The sequence below is a fragment of the Monodelphis domestica genome, chromosome 1 (assembly GCF_027887165.1).
Source record: "Monodelphis domestica isolate mMonDom1 chromosome 1, mMonDom1.pri, whole genome shotgun sequence".
Lineage (NCBI taxonomy): Eukaryota > Metazoa > Chordata > Mammalia > Didelphimorphia > Didelphidae > Monodelphis > Monodelphis domestica.
In genome coordinates this window covers 636,206,870-636,227,038 of record NC_077227.1, presented here as the reverse complement: position 1 = coordinate 636,227,038, position 20,169 = coordinate 636,206,870, and the positions used below count along the sequence as shown (strand labels likewise).

Below are 20,169 nucleotides of genomic sequence, written 5' to 3'. Positions count from 1 at the left end.
GATATAATTTCCAGAGATGTTACTAGAGCTTTAAATGCTTATCATTAAGCTGACAGGGGAGATACCGATGTGCCCTTATATTTAGACACCAAATAAAGCCAGCTCATGTGTAAATAAAGTTAAAAAAAAGAATTCTAAGACAGAAGAGGGACAATCAGGGTTAAATGACCTGCCTGGGGTCATACATTTCCTTTAACTTCTAAGAAAACTCTTAGAAGTAAAAAAATATTAATTTCATTTAGCTAAATTCAGAGGGAAAGGGCCCATACATACATATATATTTACAGTAATAATTTTTGTTGGAGCAAAGAATTGAGAAAAAAATGGGTGCCTTTCACCTAGGGAACAGTTAAATGAATTATAGTATGTAAATGGAATATTACTTTGGAATAGGAAGTGATAAATATGACAAATTCAGAGGTACCTGGGAAGATTTGTAAGAGAGTTGAGGCAGATTTGATATAAGCAGAATAAGTGGAATATTTTACACAATGTCCAAAATAATGCAATGAAAATTTTTTTTGAAAAGCCTCAGAACTCTGGTAAATGATTAATCATGACTTCAAAAGCCTAATGATGAAACTTGCTTCACATTTTTTTTTTGATAGAGAGATTATAAGCAAGATGTGATTGAAAATACACATTTCTAGTATTTATTTGTTTTGATTGACTATATATTTTTGTCACAATGGAAGACTTTTATTTAGGGGTGGAGAGTTGGTAGATAGTAACAGATGCAAAAAAAAAGAAGGGAATGTCAAAGAAATATTTTAAAAACAGAAGTGAGCAGAAGGAATTTCAGAAGTGGGATCCAAATTTGTTATTAATGTGCTAAATTTAATATATACTTAAACTCAAATTGTAGATAACAGATGTTCAAATTATCATATACAATCCACTTTTCGGATTTTCTTTTTGTATTGAAATATTTGTGTTGGTTGATATTTGTTAAGTTTACAAGGAAGGAAAAAATTTAAGACTGCTAAGTTTTTCAAAAGTACCTAGCTAAATATGGAAATGGGTTGTGAGTAACAATACATATATAACACAGTGGAATTGCTTGTCAGTTCTGGGAACGTGGAGGATAGAAGGGTCAGTTCTGGGAACGTGGAGGATAGAAGGGAGGGAGCATGAATCATGTAACCATGGAAAAATAGTTTTAAAATAAATACATAAATAAGTACCTAGCTATCCTTATAGTTCAGAGTTACCATAATAAAAATTGAAACTACAAAATGAAACTCTAATTTTTCTCTTAAGCCCAATCTATATGGCTATATATTTAAAAGCAGATTCAAAATAAAAATGAAATGTCCTCCCAACTGAATGAAGGCTGAGGAAACTGAATTTAAATGATCATTTTTCTACAATCTCTGAGAATCCTGTCTATGTCATGATTTATTAACCTCATTCAATTAAACAGTTTAGTTTAATTGAAGATCAAACGGGGTTACAGAAAGCACCCAGAATTCAAGCCTATAAATGGAACCAAGAGCCTGAGGAGGGCACTGCTGCTTTTATTATGGAAAGGCATCAACTCTCAACATTGAAATTTTGGAGATTTCTTAGGTGCTACGTTCCAGGATCCTCTTGAATGTGGAAACAATGAAGAGGCCTTTGGAGAATACCCTAAGAATGAACCAAAGTTACCATTTATAACAATCCATGTGACTGTCCAGTGAGATGGTATTACTTGTTATTTCAGTACTTTGGGGAACTGCAATTTCATTAATGTGGGGATTCTTTCTACTGGTGAATATTGCAACTCTTTTTTTATAATTTAGTAGATGGTTTCCCAAGCATTGCTAAGTGCAAAAAATAGCTTACCTGCTATAGACAAATTAGTGAGAAACTTCTTTGGACTTCATTCTCCAGATTAGGAATGTTCTGCAAATTGCACTAGAACCGTGGTGAGTTTTAACTTTGATTATTTTTTTTAAACCCTTACCTTCTTCTGTCTTAGAATCAATACTGTGTATTGGTTCCAAGGCAGAAGAGTGGTAAGGACTAGGCAATGGGTGTTAAGTATCTTGCCCAAGGTCAAACAACTAGCAAGTATCTGAGGCCAGATTTGAACGTGGGACCTCCCATCTCTAGTTCTGGCTCTCAATCCACTGAGCCATCCAGCTGCCCCCTAACTTTGATTATTTTTATTGGAACAAGCCACCATCTCACTGGACAGTCATCTCCAAACTAGTCATCTACACTCTGGTGATTTCCTCCTCTCAGCAAACTCAGGGTCCTGTGCCCAAGACTCTGGGATCTGAGAGGTGAGTGATCACTTTGTCTGAGTCCAAGCTAGGCCACCATACTATTTCTAAGCCATTCCCATGGATGCATGCGTCCCCTTAGGGATGCCCTTTCTCTTCTCCACTCTAGTTCTTCTAAATGAACTCTCTTGCCTCACTGGAATATAAGCCACTTGCCTTGGTTGCTTATAAAGATAGCCCTTCCACATTGTAGGGCTTAGGGCCACAGAGCTTCCACAATCTGGAAAATCCATGTAAAATTTTTTGGCTCTCCCTTCAAACCAGAGAAGAAGTATGAATGTTTCCTTTTTCTTTATGAGGTATTTACAGTACCTTACTATAAAATTTGGGGTAAGTTTTTGGTCATAGGCTACATATAAGTCAATGTAAAGAAAAAATACTGTCCAGGTAATATTATACATATCAGTACTATAAGGATGATATTAGAAATTAAGTCTTGTTATGTTAGTTTAGAGATAAGAAGTAGAGAAGCTGGCTTGGGAAAGAATTGGAGTTTGAAGCAGATCTAAGACAGTGTGTCAATTTCAAATGTTGACAGGGTGTATGGGAGGTTTTAATGGGTTTTCTGTGGCAGTTGGTCTCTGACAGTTACACTCTCTCTCTCTCTCAGAGTGGTGGGAGCAGGTGACATCTTTTCTCTCCTCACTGTCTGAGGCAGAAGAAAAGTAGAGAACAATATGAAGGAGCAAAGTGATTTTCCTTTTCCAACTTGGGAAATATTAGGGACTGTCTATTGCTATTACATAAATTGTTTTTATATCTGAGAAGACCAAAGAAAGACCTGGTCTTTGTTTTGGACTCTGAGTCTTTTAAGGCTCAGAGTCCTAACTTGGTTCTTATTGAGGCTCAGTCAGCTAGTTATTTGTTATTTTTATAACTTGGAGAAAAAGTTAAGAATTATAAGGATAATAGTATTTAGTTTATTGTAGAATAGTGAAGATTTGGGTTAATCAGATCAGGAAGGATCAGTGTAGCCTGTGGAAACAGGAAAAGCGATTCCTTGCAGAACCAGGGAGTTTTATTTGGGTGGAGTTAGAATCCCTTAGAGTTAGAAATCTTTTTTTATCCTAATATTCTCAATAAATAGTTTATTTTTATATAACAAGAGTTCTTAGCGTCCTTGCACCTGCCTCTGAAGAGAAGTTCATTTATGAGCTTCACTTCATTGACATAAACTGAAGATACTTTGTAAGCACAGTAAGCAGAGTATTTAATCAATTTATAATCAATAATCAATTAATTGCTTATTATTTCACAGTATGTACATTTTATGCATTTATGAGTCACTAACTAAACATTTTAAGATATCTCCACATTCCTAGCCTTTGTATATTTATCTGCTGGCTTTTCTATTCTTTTCACAAACTTTAACTTTTAAGTGTTTTAACTTTAAAAATGAAATTGTGTCTATTTATGGTATTAAAAGATAAAATATTCTGATATTATACAATTCTGTACATACATTTTATACATTTCTGAGTTTCCAAACTTTTTCTGTGTCCTCTGCTGGCTTCTGTGTGCCATCTGCAGCTTCTGTAAAACTCCCCACAAATTCCCTTTTAATTTCTTATGCCAACCCGCAATGTATCAAAACTACCATGGGGAAAGGATTCTTGTATTTGTATTCCAGCACTTAGCAAAGTGTCTGGCACATTGTCATTGATCTGACTCAAATTTGATGCCTCTCCACCTTGCTAGGATCTGCTAGAGTGTATGCTTCTTTGGCCCAGCTTTCAAGAACTCAATTATTTCCATGTTAACTAATATTGATTTGCTTATTTTTTAGTGTGTAAATTTTAATTCATTTTTTCCAATTACATGTGAAAAAATTTTAAAGCTTTAAAAAAAAACCCTTTACTTCTTGAATCCTTATTGTCTTAGAATCAATACTAAATATTGGTCCCAAGGCAGAAGAGTGGTAAGGGCTAGACAATGGGGGGTCAAGTGACTTACCTAGGGTCACACAGCTAAAAAATGTCTTAGGCCAGATTTGAACCTAGGGTCTCTTGTCTCTAGGCCTGGTTCTCCATCTACTGAAATACCTAGCTGCCTCCTTAACATCTGTTTTTAAAAAATTTTTAATTCTAAATTTTCTCTCTCCCTTTCCTCCCCAATTCTTGAGAAGGCAAGCAATTTGTTATAGATTATACATGTGCCATCATGAAAAATGTATTTCTATATTTGTCATGTTGTGAAAGAAAACATAGGCAAAAAAACCCCCCCAAAAAATAAAGTAAAAAAAAGTATCTTTGATCTGCACTCAAATTCCGTCAGTTTTTTCTCTGAAGGTATATAGCATTCTTCATCATAAGTCTTTTAGAATTGTCTTGGATCGCTACATTGCGGAGAATTTAGATAATATTTATTCAGGGCTTTATGGTTTGCAAGGAACTTTACACATATCCTATTTGATCCTTATAACCACCCTGGGAGGTAGGGACTATTTTTATTGCCATTGTACAGATTAAGAAACTGAGGCATACAGTGGCTAAGTGACTTAATCAGGATTGAACAACTAGTAAATGTCTGTGGCCAGATTTATTAGTGATGAAAATGAACAGTTATATAGCATTTAATATGGGCCAGGCACTGCTCTAAGCACTTTACAATTATCTCATTTGAACCTTGTAACAATCCTGGGAAATAAATACCATTATTATTCTTATTTAACAGATGAGGAAACTGAGGCAAACAGAGGTTAAGTGACTTGTTAGGGTCACATGGCTAGGAAGTGTCTGAAGCTAGACTTTAACTCTTCTTTAGTTCTTCTTGACTCCAGGTTCAGTTCTCTATTCATCACACTGGCTAAATGCCATTTGCAGAACTGCTATTTGGAACGTATATCTGACACAAAGCAGGTAATCTATAAATGCTTATTCCCTTTCTTCCACCCCTCCTTCTTCATACCATCATTAGTGACTGGAGTAAGATTATTTGTGGTGTCTGAATCACTACATGTTACAGAAATTAAAAGAGAGTTCCAAAAAGAAGTTGTCTTAAAAAAAAAACAACAAAAAACGCTTACTTTGTCTTAAAATAAATACTATGTATAGGTTCCAAGGCAGAAGAGTGGTAAGGGCTGGGCAGTGGAGATTAAGTGGTTGAACAGAGTCAAATAGCTAGAAAATGTTTGAGGCCATACTTGAACCCTGGACCTCCTCTCTCCAGGTCTAGCTCTCTATCCACTAAGCCATCTAGTTGTCCCAATAATTAGGTGTCTTTAGCATGTTAGAGGAAGATCTGGCAGAGTCAAAATGATCAGGAAGAAGACTCTCCCCAATATCTGTAGATTAAACTTTGGAGAATTACAGCAGTGCTATGCTTCCATATTCAATGATGACTTTGAAAGAATATGCTTTTCATGGATCATCAGAAAGAGACAATCACTTAATCAGTCAAAAAGCATTTATTAAGTATCTACCATTTGCCAGGCTTTATTCTAGAAGAAATGTGATGCTTCTGACTCTTTGTATTACATACAATAGAGTTCAAAACTGTATTGTATTTGGAATATCAGTAGCAAAGATACTGTAATAAAAAAAGATAAAAGAGAGGGAAGTTTGTATCCCGAGGGAAGTTTGAACTTTTGGTATGGAGGGGGGAAAGATAGGAGAACCCCCTTCTCAAAGTAGGGTTCAGGGGAGACAGCAGATGTAATGGATTGGCTCAGAGCAAGGAGAGGGGGTTTGAAGATTTTCCCCCTTCTGCCTTCCCTCCTTAGCTAAAGCTGCTCTTTCCAATTCTCTCTTGTCCCTCTTGTCCCCCCTCCACTACTCAAGACCAAAAGGTTTCCCCTTGATCTGTTCACTCACACTCAGCTTGGGGAACAGATAACTTTTAATGTTAACTCAATCAGATAATAAAAAAGGAATAATGGGTAGGGAAGAATGGGAAAAGTAAAGTGGGGAAAGGGGGTCCCTGTCTCTATCTAAACCCTTTCCCCTCCCTCCTTGAGTTTGTGGGGGGAACTCAGGCCTTGGCAGCCTGAGCCCCCTGAGAGAAAGTCAGATTGATTCACCCCTGGGCAACAGGAGCTGAAGTAAAGTCTGCTCAGGTTTCTCTTCAGAAGTCCCTTCAATTGGGAAGTGTTGGGGGTGGGGTGGAAAGATTTTCAGTCACCAGCAGGAAAAATGGATAACCTTCAGGAGAAAGTCTTTTTCCCAACTTCTCTCTTCAGCTTCTCAAGACCAAGAAACCTCACTGCTCTCCCAGCCAGAGTCTTCTCCTCCTCAGGATTCCACTCCTGGGGCCCCTCCCCCATCAAGGTGATCAATTTCACATACTCTTCAGCCTGGCACTTTTCCCTAGTGCCAGCCTCTGTCACAAATCCTCCATTTCCTGTTGTTCGCATGGTGCCACCCTGGCCCACGCCAGTTAGTTACCTTCTATGCCTATTCTAATCTATCTCTGCTACTTATTGTTCCCATCTAATCTCCCCCCCTCCCAAAATAATAAATCTTATCCTAATCTGTCTATTTGCTAATCTGAGTTCCTATCTTATGCTAAGACTGAGTTGTGGGAAGAGGGTTAGGATTATGTGCCAACAAAATTTTTACAATATAACAATTTCTTAATACAAAGGTCATTCCTATTGCAATCAATATAAAATTTAACTGAAGTAAAATTGAACTATCCTATACCTTATACAATACTAATTTCAATGTAACAATTCATAACATTTATAGTATATATTAATTTGTATCTAATTAAATCTGATTTATTCTGACCCTATGTTACCTCTCTAGTTACAATATTCCCTTTTCCACCCTAAAATACTCTGTCCCTGTCTATTAACAGTATTTTAACTCTCCTTTCTATCTATATTACTGGATTGGATCATTAATATGCTATATATATATATATATATATATATATATATATATATATATATATATATAATATATACACATATATACATCTGCTATTTGTACACATTTACATATGTCACATGTTATTTAAATACACATATATGTAAATATATATATCTTCTGGTAGTAGAGATTTATTTACAGATATACAATTTATGGGTTGTCCTTATTTATGACACAGCCCCTAATGTCAATGTAAAATTTGTTCGTGTTCTAGATATGTCGTGGTGGATGCATATTTATTCCAATATGAATGAACTTCCCTATATGTGAAATTAATGTGATCGGCAATTAATCTTACGTGACCCATTTTCCTGAAGTTCATTCCCTATAATGTCTTTGATTCAAAGTTCTTTACAGTTATCCATGTGTCTTCCATCCTTTGGTATTGCTTGAAGTTTGTTATAGGTCTGGGGTACCTTCTCCTTTACAGGATACATACTTGTCTGTTGTCTCACCTTGAAAGATGATCTCAGGTATCCAGAACTACAGGATCATGCGTGTGTGTAAGTGAATATTTTGATGCATGTGAGTGAAACTTTATACAGGATGTTTGTGCCATCCTCATGTGTGCAAGTGAGATTCTTTTTTTTATGTAATGAATGTAGGTATTCACATATAGGTTTAATAATTCTAAGGGATTCTAAATCCACCCAAATAAACTCCCAGGTTCTGCAAGGAACCGCTTCTCCTGTGTTTCACAGGCTACGCTAATCCTCCCTCATCTAACTAACCCAAATTTATACTATCTGTTCTTGGGCATTATTCCATTTCAGTTTCACTGTCTCTGTTCAGTATCTCTATTTCTTCTTGTGCAATTTTGTTGGATTCATGGGCTCTATGTTTATTTATCAAGGGTTATTCTTGGGGCTTCTGTGTTTGAATGAATTCTTAAGACTTCCATTAAGTTGTCTTTCAGTGTGTTATCATGGGCATAGTGATGTTTAACATAAGATATGCGAAGCCAAGAATCTTTTCCTACTAGTTTGATCAATGTAGGAATGGTGAGAGCTACATAGTATGGACCAATCGTTCTGGGCTTTGTGGGTTTCTCTTTGGCAAAATTTTTTACATATACTTTGTCCCCTGGTCTTATGTTATATAATGAGAAATCTAGTGGGTCCCTTTGCACTAGTAGTCCCAGCCTTCCCAGTTCTTCCAACCTATTTTGTATCTGTGTCAGATAGGTGTGTAACTGGCATTCCCCTCCCAGCATGGAAAGATAAGATAGTTTAGCAGTCCTTCATATCCATACTGGTTGTCCGTACAATATCTCATATGGGGAAATATGTAAGTCTCCTCTGGGTTTTGTCCTCAGATAGAACAGCGCAAGTGGAAGAACCTCTGTCCATTTAAGATGAGTTTGGGCACAGAGTTTAGCTATCATGGTTTTTAACTCCTTAATCATTCTTTCCACCTGTCCTGAACTTTCTGGTCTATACGCATTATGGAAATTACCCTTTATTCTCAGAGACTTATGCACTTGTTGTAAAATGCTAGATGTAAAGTGACTTCCTCTGTCTAAGTCTACGGCGTCTAGGATACCATATCTAGGAACTATTTCTTTAAGCAATGTTTACACTACCATGCCAGTGTTGTTTGTCTTTGATGGATATGCTTCTGTCCATCAAGTGAGCCTGTCCACTATGACTAAAACATATTTATATCCTCGGTTCTCAGGCATGTTAATAAAATTTATCTGTAGACACTGAAAAGGCGTATAAGCTAGGGGTCGTCCTCCCAATGCCTTGCATTTGAAATGACCTTGATTAAACTTTCTACAGATGTCACATGTCTGACATACTCTTATAGCAGTTGTTGATATCCCTGGAGCTTCCCAAAACTAGTGGACCTCATCCAGCATGGATTGCACTCCGTAATGACCTCTGGAGTGAATCACATTGCATAGATGTTGGTATAGCCTTTTGGTTAAGATGGGCTTTCCTCCTTGGGATAAGCAGATTCCTTAGACTAATCTGGCTCCTAGATATTCTTGCCATGATTGAATCTCCTCTTGGTGGTATGCTTGTTTGAGATTATGCTCATCTACCAGAGAGAAATTCAGAACATGGATAGGACCAAATCTGGCCACGAATCTTGCTGTTACATCTGCCCTGTGATTTCCTAGGGATACCTCATCCTTGCCAGAGGAGTGAGCCTTGCAATGGATCACTGCCACTTCCTTTGGCAAGTTCACTGCTTCTAAGAGTTGGTTTATGAGGTTCTCATATGCTATGCTTTTTCCAGATGTTATGACAAATCCCCTATTCTTCCAAGTTTGTCCTGTGGCAAATAAAATTCCAAAGGCATAAGCTGAATCTGTATATATATTCACCCTTTTGCCTTTGGATTGTACCAGCGCTTCTATGAGGGTTCTGAGCTCAGCTCCTTGAGCACTGACATGACTTGGTAATGACGCATGCCAGAGGGTCCTGTCCCACATCACAACTGCAGCCCCTGTGATTCTTTTGCCTTTGAAAACATATGAAGAACCATTCAAATATATCTGAAGGTCCAGATCATTGAGTGGTGTGTCCTTCAGATCTTCTCTGATTCTATGTTCTGTTTCTACAGTATGTGTGCAATCATGTATGGGCTTTTCTCTCAATGGTAGGTCAGGGAATTAATGTGGCTGGATTCAATGGTGCACATCTATGTAAAAATAGATTGTCATTTGCCAGCAAAATTTCGTACTGAGATAGCCTTGCAGATGTAAATGCATGCCTACTCTGGGATTTTAGCAATTTTTCTAGCTGGTGTGCAGAGTAAACATGGAGCTTGCATCCCAGCACTAATTCATTAGCTTTTTTAACCATGAGGGCAGCAGCAGTAATGCCCACAGACAATGTACCAAGCCTTTTGCCACCAAGTCCAAAATTGCACCGTATCATGCAATATGTCTCAAAGTCAATCGTAGATATTGGGCTAGCACTCCAGAAGCTATACCCTTAGCCTCATGGTCATATAGATGAAAATCTTTGTTATAATTTGGAATGCCAAGGGCTGGAGCTGTTAGGATAGCTTGTTTTAAAGTGGACAGAGCATGTAGATGTTCTTTTGTGAGTTTCAATGGCTCCTCAACCTCATCTTTCATCAGATCTGTGAGACACTTGGAAATGTGTGAATATCCTGAGATATAATGACATGAGAACCCAGTAGTGCCCAGGAATGCCCTAAGTAGTCTTTTTGTATGAGGAATACCTAGTTTCTGTATATCTGCTATTCTCTTACTAGATATTTTCCTGGTGCCCTTTTCCAGGATAAAACCTAGGTACTTGACTTTTGGGAGAACCCATTGCAACTTTGTTTTTGAGACCTTATGTCCTCTTTTGTACAATTCAATTAACAGCCTCTTTGAGTCTTTTAGGCATGTTTTTGCATCAGGGGATGCCAGAAGCAGATCATTCACATAATGTCCTAGCTTGCTGTGTTTGAATTTTATATTTTCTAGTTCTCTTTTTAGCAGCTGACAGGAAACCGTTGCACTCTCACAACAGCTCTGCACTAAATGAGTTTAGCAAAGCTGATTTTTCTTCCACAAGAATTCAAATATATTTTGACTATTGGAATGGAGAGGAACCATAAAATATGCATTGCCTAAGTCCATTACAGTATATCATAATGTGTTGCTATGAATCTCAGAAATAATGTCATTGGGAGATGGTGTGATGGCATGGGTTTCCTTGATTATATTATTGATTGCTCTGAGATCCTGCACAAATCGCCAATTTACTGTACCATCAGAATTTGCTTGCTCTTTTTAATAGCTAGTATTAGGCTATTATATTCTGACACTGTGTGTCTCAATATGCCCTGCTCCATCAAGCTGTTGATAATAGGTGTTATGCCTTCTTCAGCTTCTTTGCTGAGCTTATACTGAAGGATCTTGGGAGGCATACAATCTTTGACTTCTATCTTTACTGGTTGTACCGATTTAATCATTCCCACATCATTCTTATGTGCTGCCCATACACCCTGTGGAATGTCTGTAGGAATGTCATAAAGAGATTTAATAGCCTGCTGCTGATCAGTGGTCTCATCAAGCTATCCCAAAAATAATAGAGGATAATGTTTCAGGGATTATTTTGGTAAATGGAGGTATATGTTCTCCAAGATTTCTAACAGTTCTCACAAGATGGAAGTCAACCCTACTTGTGGGATAGCAATAACTGATAAAGTAGCTATCCATGATATTTTTTTAACAAGACCTTTTGCCACAGTTGTCAGGGCTTCCAGATATTCTTCAAAATTATAAATATCATCCAGTTGATATTGCTGGAGCTTGTGTTATAAATGTATAATGTCTCTGTGCAAAAAGGTTCTCCTTCACATCACTTGGAATAAATGTCCAAACTATGGAGGCAGGGCACAGGTGTAACCTGGAAAAAGCAAGAAATCTTCAGATATTCCAAGGCAGTTTTCAAAGGAGAACCACTGCATCACTTCATTAGGATCCTGCCATTACACTGACTGTTTTGAAAGCTTACAATTATGGGGGGGAAGGGGACAGTTATGTGGTTCAGTAAATAAAGCACCAGGCCTGGAGATGGGAAGTCCTGGGTTCAAATGTGACCTCAGACACTGCCTACCTGTGTGTTACTCAAACACAATTGCCTAGCCCTTATCTCTCTTTTGCCTTGGAACAGATACTTAGTATTAATTCTAAGACATAAGGTAAGGGTTTTTTAAAAAAAGGCTACAAATCTCTTTTTTTCTTAATAAAAAAATAAAGAGCTTAAGCATTAAATCAAATGAAGTGTCCTTTTACTGGTAACATGTTTTACAAGCTATGGTAATTGTGGTGATAACCAAGGTGATAACCAAGACGATTCAATGGATAGAGTACTGGGCCTGGAGTCAGAAAGATATGAATTCAAATCTGGTCTCAGACAATTGACTAGTTGTGGGACCTTGCGCAAGTCATTCTCTGTTTGCCTTAATCCACTGAAAAAGGAAATGGCAAACCTCTCCAATATTTTTGCCAAGAAAACCTCAATGGCTGTATGGTGACAAAGAGTCAGCCATGACTAAACAACAACAACAGTAACAAAAGAAAAGCAACCTTGCAGAGGATGTGGATGGAGGCTGTTAAGGTATGTGGTTTAACAATACTAATACTGGATCTGCTGTCCATCATCTCACTGCTATCCTTGCTAAGGGGCTCTAAGCCTGAGCTGACTTAAGCTGATTTATCAGGAGATAGTTGTTAATGATACTACTACAGATGCCTCCAAGCTTGACTTTGGAGCTAAGCATCGATTTTAAAATATCTATTTTTACTTTCGAAAGGTTTCAGTGCTTCAATGGCAGTAGACTTTCTAGAATGCTAGAAACGGCGCCATATCCCAAGGTCCTCTGGGGCATCTAAACCTTTATTTTCTTCCAACTATTTTTACTTAAATCTTGGGAGCTCACCATCTATTTTGGGGGTCATTTCATATATTGGACTACTTTCGATTGGCCGCTAGGTGGCGCAGTGGATAGAGCCGGTCCTGCCTCAAAAAGACTCCACTTTTTGAGTTCCAACTTGGCCTCAGATTCTTCCTAGCTGTGTGACCTGAGCAAGTCACTTAACCCTGCTGGTCTCGGTTTCCTCATCTTTAAAATGACCCAGGGAAGGAACCGGCAAACCGCTCCGGTATCTCTGCCCCAACGAGTCAGACATGCCTGAAAAACGGATACTTCTTTCCACTGAAATGGTTCTTTTCAAAGAGCCCAATTTTTTTTTTTTCAAAATCTGATTCTTTGGTGACCCTTTCCAGCACCCTTCAGAAAATTGTTTCTGACGGCAAAGGTGGCATCTGGGGGAGTCTTTAAGCCAGCCAGGAAGAGCAGGAGTACCCACACTGAAGGCTCTCTGGTGACATTAACCCAGTGTAGCCCTTTCCTAGGAAAGCCGAAGTGCTGGGGATACTCAGCAGCCAACAGAAGGGACAAGAGAGGAGAAAGGTGGAAAAAAGAAAGCAAGCAGAGGATCTCCGAAGCAGTAGAGACAAAAGGGAGGTGGCCGAGGGAGATCAGCAACAAAGCCAGTGATAAAGACCCAAACGGACCCCAAGGTTTTCAAGATGGGAGACAGACAAGGATCCCTCCTATTGGAGCCCCTGGAAGCACAAGCAAAGGGAGCCCTACCTTGCGTGTGAATCTACGTCGGTGGCTACGTCTGGAGGAGTGTATACAGTCACGTGACCCTCAGCTGAGCCCTAATGGCAACAGAGAACACCCCAGGTCAGCAGTCAATGGGCAAAATGATTCAGCTTTCTGTTCTATACCATCAGTATCAGCATCAACAATGACAACTGTAGAATGGGAAAATAAAATTTACATTTTAGAAATATTTCCAATAAAAAGTTAAAGTGAAAAACGGTAAGAGGGGAAAATAAAATTTACATTTTTAGAAATATTTCCAATAAAAAATTAAAATGAAAAAGTCATTGGCATAAACCACTGATGATCTGGAAAACTTGCTTTTCTCAAAGGGCTTCTTCCCTAATCATATCAGATAAGGAATGCTTTATTACGCCTTTCGCTATTTTTTCATTGCTTCTTTCCTCTTTATTCCCATTTTCTAAATGAGATTTATGCATGTGCACTTCCATAAACTTTAAAACAATATGTGAATATCAGTTATTTCTTTTTTCTACCTAGCCTATATTTTCTCCATCCTTTTTATTTTTTTAGTAAGCTATTTATTGAGTATCTACTATGTATTAGTTGTGTATTATTAATGAGATGGTTAGTGGGCATCCAGAAAAGTGGTAACCAGAAAAAGCCAGCACAGCTTCATCAAGATAAGGCTGAGATGCTTTCTTTTCCTGATAGGTCTGCTAGATTGATATTTGGCAAGTTTCAAGATCAAATAGAAAAGGTGGCCAATAACCTCTGAATAAGAATCCCTGTGGCCAAATATTGACTTAGAAAACCACATGTTAGTATTATCTACGTTCTATTATATTTTTGAATTTTGTTAAATATTTCGTAATCTGATTTGGGCAGCACTGGGTAGTATCAAAGGCCACAATGCAGCCACGGGGCTCTTTGCTGGACACCTCTGGTTTAGGAAAATGCCATAAACTTAGTTTACTTAAATTTTAGCAAAGCATATGACATAGTCTCTCATACTATTCTTGTGGTCAGAATGGGTTAGACAAAAGTAAAATTTTTTGGATTTTGAATGGGTTGAAAGGCTAGACCACCCAAGGAGTAGTTAAGAATGGTGTGTTTTCATTTTGAAAGGAGGTCCCTAGTAGGGTGTTCCTAGGATGTGAAGGAAATTTATACTCCCCCCTTTCTGGGGTCACACAGATGACATCATCTCCAGTAGACTACCTGCAGACTGGAGCCTGAACTTGATTTGGAGGTGAGGATTGTATAAAGGAAATCACTGAGTGAATTGGGTCATGAGGATAGAATGGCAGCTAGAAAAAGGCTGCAATACAGTGAAGAGATCAGGAGACAAGGGGCAGGGCAGATGCTCTCTGTACTGCCCCTTGGACTGGCCCCCCCTAGGCGACCCAGGCAAAATAGAAAGCCACAGTTGGTTCCCAAGATGTGATGTGTGAGAGTTAGTGGATGGAGAAAAAGTTTGATAAACTGAGGCAAGAGTGGATTTTGGCCTCTTTTCTTCTATTTGTTCCTAGCTGGACTTCCCAGTGAGAATGGCTAGGGGGTCCTAATGGAGGTCATAAAATAGCTAGCAATAAAGTAGCAATAAAGAAGGTTATATATATATATATATATGTATGTATGTATATCCAATTTTTCTTTTCCCCCTACTACTTTTGATTTTTAAAAATTATCAATTTATGGCCAGTTTCATAATTTTCCCTTACACTAGGTCTTATATTGTTTAACATTTTTACTAAGGAATGACAGATGATATAAATGATGTGCTTATCAAATTATTGTGATACAAAATTGGGAGTGAATAAAGTGGATGGAAATCAGATAAAAAATCTTGACAAACTAGAGGGTTAAATTAATATTAAAAACATGAAAGTGAATAGGAGTAAATGTAAAACCTTATATATTGGAGTTTAAAAAATTCAACTCTATTAATATAAGGTAGAGGAAATTTGGTTGGATTATCAAGTCAATGGAAAAACAGTCCAAGAGTTTTAGTTCATTGAAAGTTCAATAAGTCAAAATGTGATATAGTAGTCAAAAAAGCTAATGAGATCTTAGAGCATGTGGAGAGGTGTAGGGTCCAGGGAGGCAACAGTCCCCCTCAGCTTTTCCCTGACTGTATTTGAAATATTGTGTCCATTACTGTAACTACATTCTAAGAAGAGCACTGATAAGCTTGCGAGGGCTTGAAGGATAATGACAGTGGGGAAGAGCTTGTAGATAATGCCATATAAGAATCAGTTGAAAAGAACCAGTAATATTTAGTGGAGAAGATAAGACTGAGGCAGGGAAGAGGATCTTATATTGTTATTGTTTTCTCTTTTCAATTCAACAAACATTTATGTTCTTACTGTGTGCAAGGCTGGATATAGAAAGACAAAAAGTGGAAAATCCTTAAAGCCCTCAAGGAGGATTACAGCCCATATACCACCATCTCTTGTAGTGATTAAAGAGAAAGAGAAATTTAATGGAAAAAATGTGAGAAAATTGTTCCAATTAAATCAATATATTCATTGATATTCTTTCACTCTAATTTAAAGGAAGAGGGGATGATGAGAAATATACCAGAACATATGGTTCAAGATAAAGAAATGAACAAAGCTTAAGGCTTATGGACTACTAAGAAGCTTTATGCATGATGGTACTGTTTTATTAAAAGAGGAATTGTTCTATGTAGCCCTTCTTCCTCCCCATTTTAAGCTCAAGTTTACAGGAGATTGTGGCAGAAATTTGGAAGAAGTTTGAGAGAGAAATAAGAGCTAGAAATACAGATTTAAAAGTTGCCTAAATATAGGAAATGTGGTTGAAGTTGTGAGAGCTAACTGTCTAGAAAAGATACTTTTAAGGAAAGAAAAGGATCCAGTCAGAGAACAACCTCCTTCCACATTTAGTGAGTAGGAAGAAAAACTTGTGGAGGAGATTAAGGTAAAAGGAAAACCAGAATAATCCAATGCCAGGAAAGCCATAGGGAGAGTTTCAAAGAAATAGTTAACAGTTACAAACTGGCACAGAACACTGACTGACAAACGGCCATTAGATTTGAAGGCTAGTAACACTGATAGGAGGTCATTAGATCAGGATCAGATGCCTCTAAGTCATTAGTGATCCCCTCTAGGAAGCTGTTTCTGTAGAGTAATGAGAAAGGAAGCTTCTTTTGTAGAGGGATAAGGGAGAAAGTAAGCAGCAAGGAAGTAGAAGGAGCAAGTATGGATCAGAACCAAGGAGAGAAATAGCTAGAGGAGGCAGTCCGGTCAAGTGAACTTTTTCAAGATTGAGGAAATTTAGGCATGATAACTGACAGTGGAAAAGTCAGAGAATGAAAATGTTGAAAAGTGAAAGTTTAATGGAAAGGGGCAGAACCCTTAAAGGGCAGGACAGTAACAACACGCCTTAATAGTAAGTGATCACTCATCAGTATTAATGTATACACTTATGTATGCATATAAGGGTATTGGTTTTTTTTTTGTATATAAGTTGTATACAGATTGAAGAAAAATCTTATTTGTTAATAATCATGTGAATATGTGAATTTTGATTATAAGTGTTAAAAGATTTTCTATGTGACCATTTCCCTCCTATGGATATAGAGAAATGAACCTTCATTGTAAACACCAACAAGCCTATTTAACATTAATGTCTTTATGTCAACAAAATTCATCACTTACCCATGTAAGGCTGCCACTGCACCAAATCGACCAGGGAAACCTTCCATTATAGCTGCATCACACTGGACCTGACCATTTTTATTTGGGTAGCCCCCTCTTCCAATTATGTATTGACCAGTTTCTTCACTGTCCTCAATATCTAGACATAATTAAAGGCATAAAAGACCACAATTAATCTCCAATTTCAGTATATATTGTGTATGGTGGTTTGGGGAAGTAAATATCCATTGGAAAGCTTACTGGCACCATAACAAAACAATGGTTATTATCAAAGAACTCTATAAAATTTTTTTTTAATTCTCTTACATTTCAGTCCTTCAATGGATCTGTGATCTCATGGAAATGTGCATATTCTCTATTCTGAAGATTAAGAGACTGTAATTTATCTATGGCTTCTCACTGTGTGTGTAATTCCGGCTAGGATCTCCCATGGATTTACTCAGCAAGCTAGAGATCTTCCTCTACGTTTTGTGTTTGCTTTAAAAAAGATACATTTTGGGGGGCAGCTGGGTAGCTCAGTGGATTGAGAGCCAGGCCTAGAGTCAGGAGGTCCTGGATTCAAATCTGGCCTCAGACACTTCCTAGCTGTGTGACCCTGGGCAAGTCACTTGACCCCTATTGCCTAGCCCTTACCACTCTTCTACCTTAGAACCAATACACAGTATTGATTCTAAGACGGAAGGTAAGAGTTAAAAAAAAAAAGATATATTTTTAAGTCAACAGTTTGGCTCTCCTTCAGTTTTCCTCATTCTTGCTATATGAAAGACTTATATCTTTTTTTCCTAACCATATATTTCCTCTGTCAATTCTTACATATAGGTCATCACTTTAAATATGCACAACCTGCTCTATATGGATCTCTCCATTATCTTTTACAGGTTCCCAAGAACTTTCAAACTTTGGATCCTATGGTATTATTTACAACCATTTGACATCACTGGAAGAACATTTGTGTTAAAAAAGATGGGGGTTTTATGCCAGAGAATTAGAAATATACAATTTCCTAAATGTAATTTAGCTTGTTCTTTTTTTTTCCTATTTAAGTCTGGGCCCAAGTCACAGTCCATTTGTCATGCATATCTCATATGTGTGTGTTGATATACTAACTCAATAAGTTGGTTTTTCAACCATATTGTAATCTTAGTCAAAACAAACAGAACTTTTCATCCATTTAGTTTTTCCCCTATGAATGGTTGCACTACTCTTTTGAACTGCCACTCAAAAACAAGTCTCAATTAGGAGGCCCAGCAGTGTTCTGAGCTTGATGAAATGAGCATGATATCATCCCCATACAGAAGCATGTATCCTCAATCATGTTTTCTTTGGGTAGCAATACCATTCATAACCCCCCACCCCCCATTCTTTGGGTATATTTCCCTTCCTGAAATAAGCTAATAAAGTGATTCCTTAATGTCATCAATATTGTCACCTGCAGTCTGGATCTCATCAATGTGTACCTGACCTGTTCTAGATTCTCTTCCTATTTTCTAGTACTATTTCTACCTAATACCAAATAAAGCACTAAGGCATTAGGTCCAAATATGTCAGTTTCACTTTCATTGATGAAGAAAACAGATTATAGAGCTAATTAGTAGGAGATGGAAGGTTCCTTAAAGGTCACTGAGTCTAACCCCTCTTTCTTTAAGGATGAGGAATCTGAGGCCTTGAGAGGATAAGTTGCTTGCTGTGAGTCTTAAAAACTACTCAGACTGTACTTTAGAAGATTTGATTTAGCTATTTCCTTATTGTAACAATGGAGATACTTGGTCTAACAAGAATTAGGAATGTCTTGGGAACTTTACATTACTCCACCCATACTTAGACATACTTTAGAGGAAGATAAAGTTGTAAACTCCTGATTGAACAATGAAGGTACTTAACTCATACCTTATAGTGAAGCTAGAACCTTAAGCTAAGTCTATTTTTAGATCTAATACAAAAGAGTGTTAAGTACCTATAAAGGTTAAATTAATCACAAAAAGGTTAACAAAGAAGTGTGAAGTACTCAAAAGATAGAATCTAACCAGAGAAGGTGAGAACTAAAGAGTGGTAAGAACTAAAGAATGGGCGGTCCTGGAAAAAGCATCTACTGTGATTGGTAGATGTAAAAATTTAGGGGAGGTGACATAAGAGAAAATTCTCTGTAAAAGAAGGCTAAAATTCAGTTCTAAGTGGAATTGGATGTTCTGAACTCAGTTCAGGAGATTGAGTTCAGTGGAAGACTGGAGCGTCCTTGGAGACAGTCTCGTGGTGAGTGATAAGACTGACTCCCTTTCCTTTAGACTTAGGAAGGCCACTTTGGCCAAGTTCTTTAACTACTGCCTGGCTCAGCCTGAGCCAGAGCAGTTTAAATTAATTCTCTCTCTCCCCCTCTCTCTCCTTAATTCCTTCTCTTTATATTAATTAAAATCTCCATAATTCCCAGCTGACTTGGGTGTTTTATTATTTGGGAATAATCCCTGGTAACAAATTATTTAGATTTTAAGTCAAAACACTAAAAATTATCCTTTCATTGCCCAGAGTCAAACAGCTAGTAAATGTCTAATGGGAAATTCAGACCAAGGTTCTTATAACTCCAAGTTCAGAATTCTATCCAACCTACCACATTATTCATTACAAAATCACTGACAAATCTTTTCTAATTTCTACCAGCCAGCTCCATCTATGAATGGCCTTGAGATGATATGGCTCAGTTGGAGCTTATTGTGCTAAGCTTTCCATAGACTTGCTTTCATTCCACTGCTTTTTAAAGTCTTATGAAGCGATACTACTTGTATTCTTCCCACCATACTCTTCTATAGTATTTTAAAATCAAATTTAATTTCTCAATGATTAAATATTGATTTCTTCTCCCTAGTATATTCCCCTCAGGAAAAACAAAAAATAAAAACAAAATGCTTGTAACAAATAAGCATAGTCAAGCAAAATAATTTCCATATTCACCATGTCTAAATGTCTCTGTCTCTGCATATTAGTTCATCATCTCTGTCATAAGATTGGTGGCATTCTTTATCATTGGTCCTCTGGAATCATGGATGATCATTGCATTGAAAAGAGTTCTTAAATCTTTCTTCTCAAAAGCATTTTATGTATTAGTTTGAATGCTAAACTAGTGTGAGTCTTAACTGTTATTTCTCTCTGCTTAGTACACCATATAAATGTCAGCTATTATGACTTTTGGTTTTTGACATTGATTTTGACCTTTGTTTTAAATACCTAATGGTCTGCCTATGCATTGAC

The 20,169-nt window shown here is 37.4% G+C and overlaps 1 protein-coding gene across 2 annotated transcripts in view; it reads right to left on the bottom strand.

Annotated features, from left to right (window-relative positions):
* Positions 1–20,169, bottom strand: part of LOC103099919 (N(4)-(Beta-N-acetylglucosaminyl)-L-asparaginase-like) — a 101,939-nt gene that overhangs the window by 46,697 nt on the left and 35,073 nt on the right. For both annotated transcript variants that reach the window (XM_007476740.3, XM_007476741.3), the window contains exon 2: positions 16,930–17,068. In XM_007476740.3, coding sequence (XP_007476802.1) covers positions 16,930–17,068 — 139 coding nt within the window. The remainder of the gene's footprint in view (positions 1–16,929; positions 17,069–20,169) is intronic.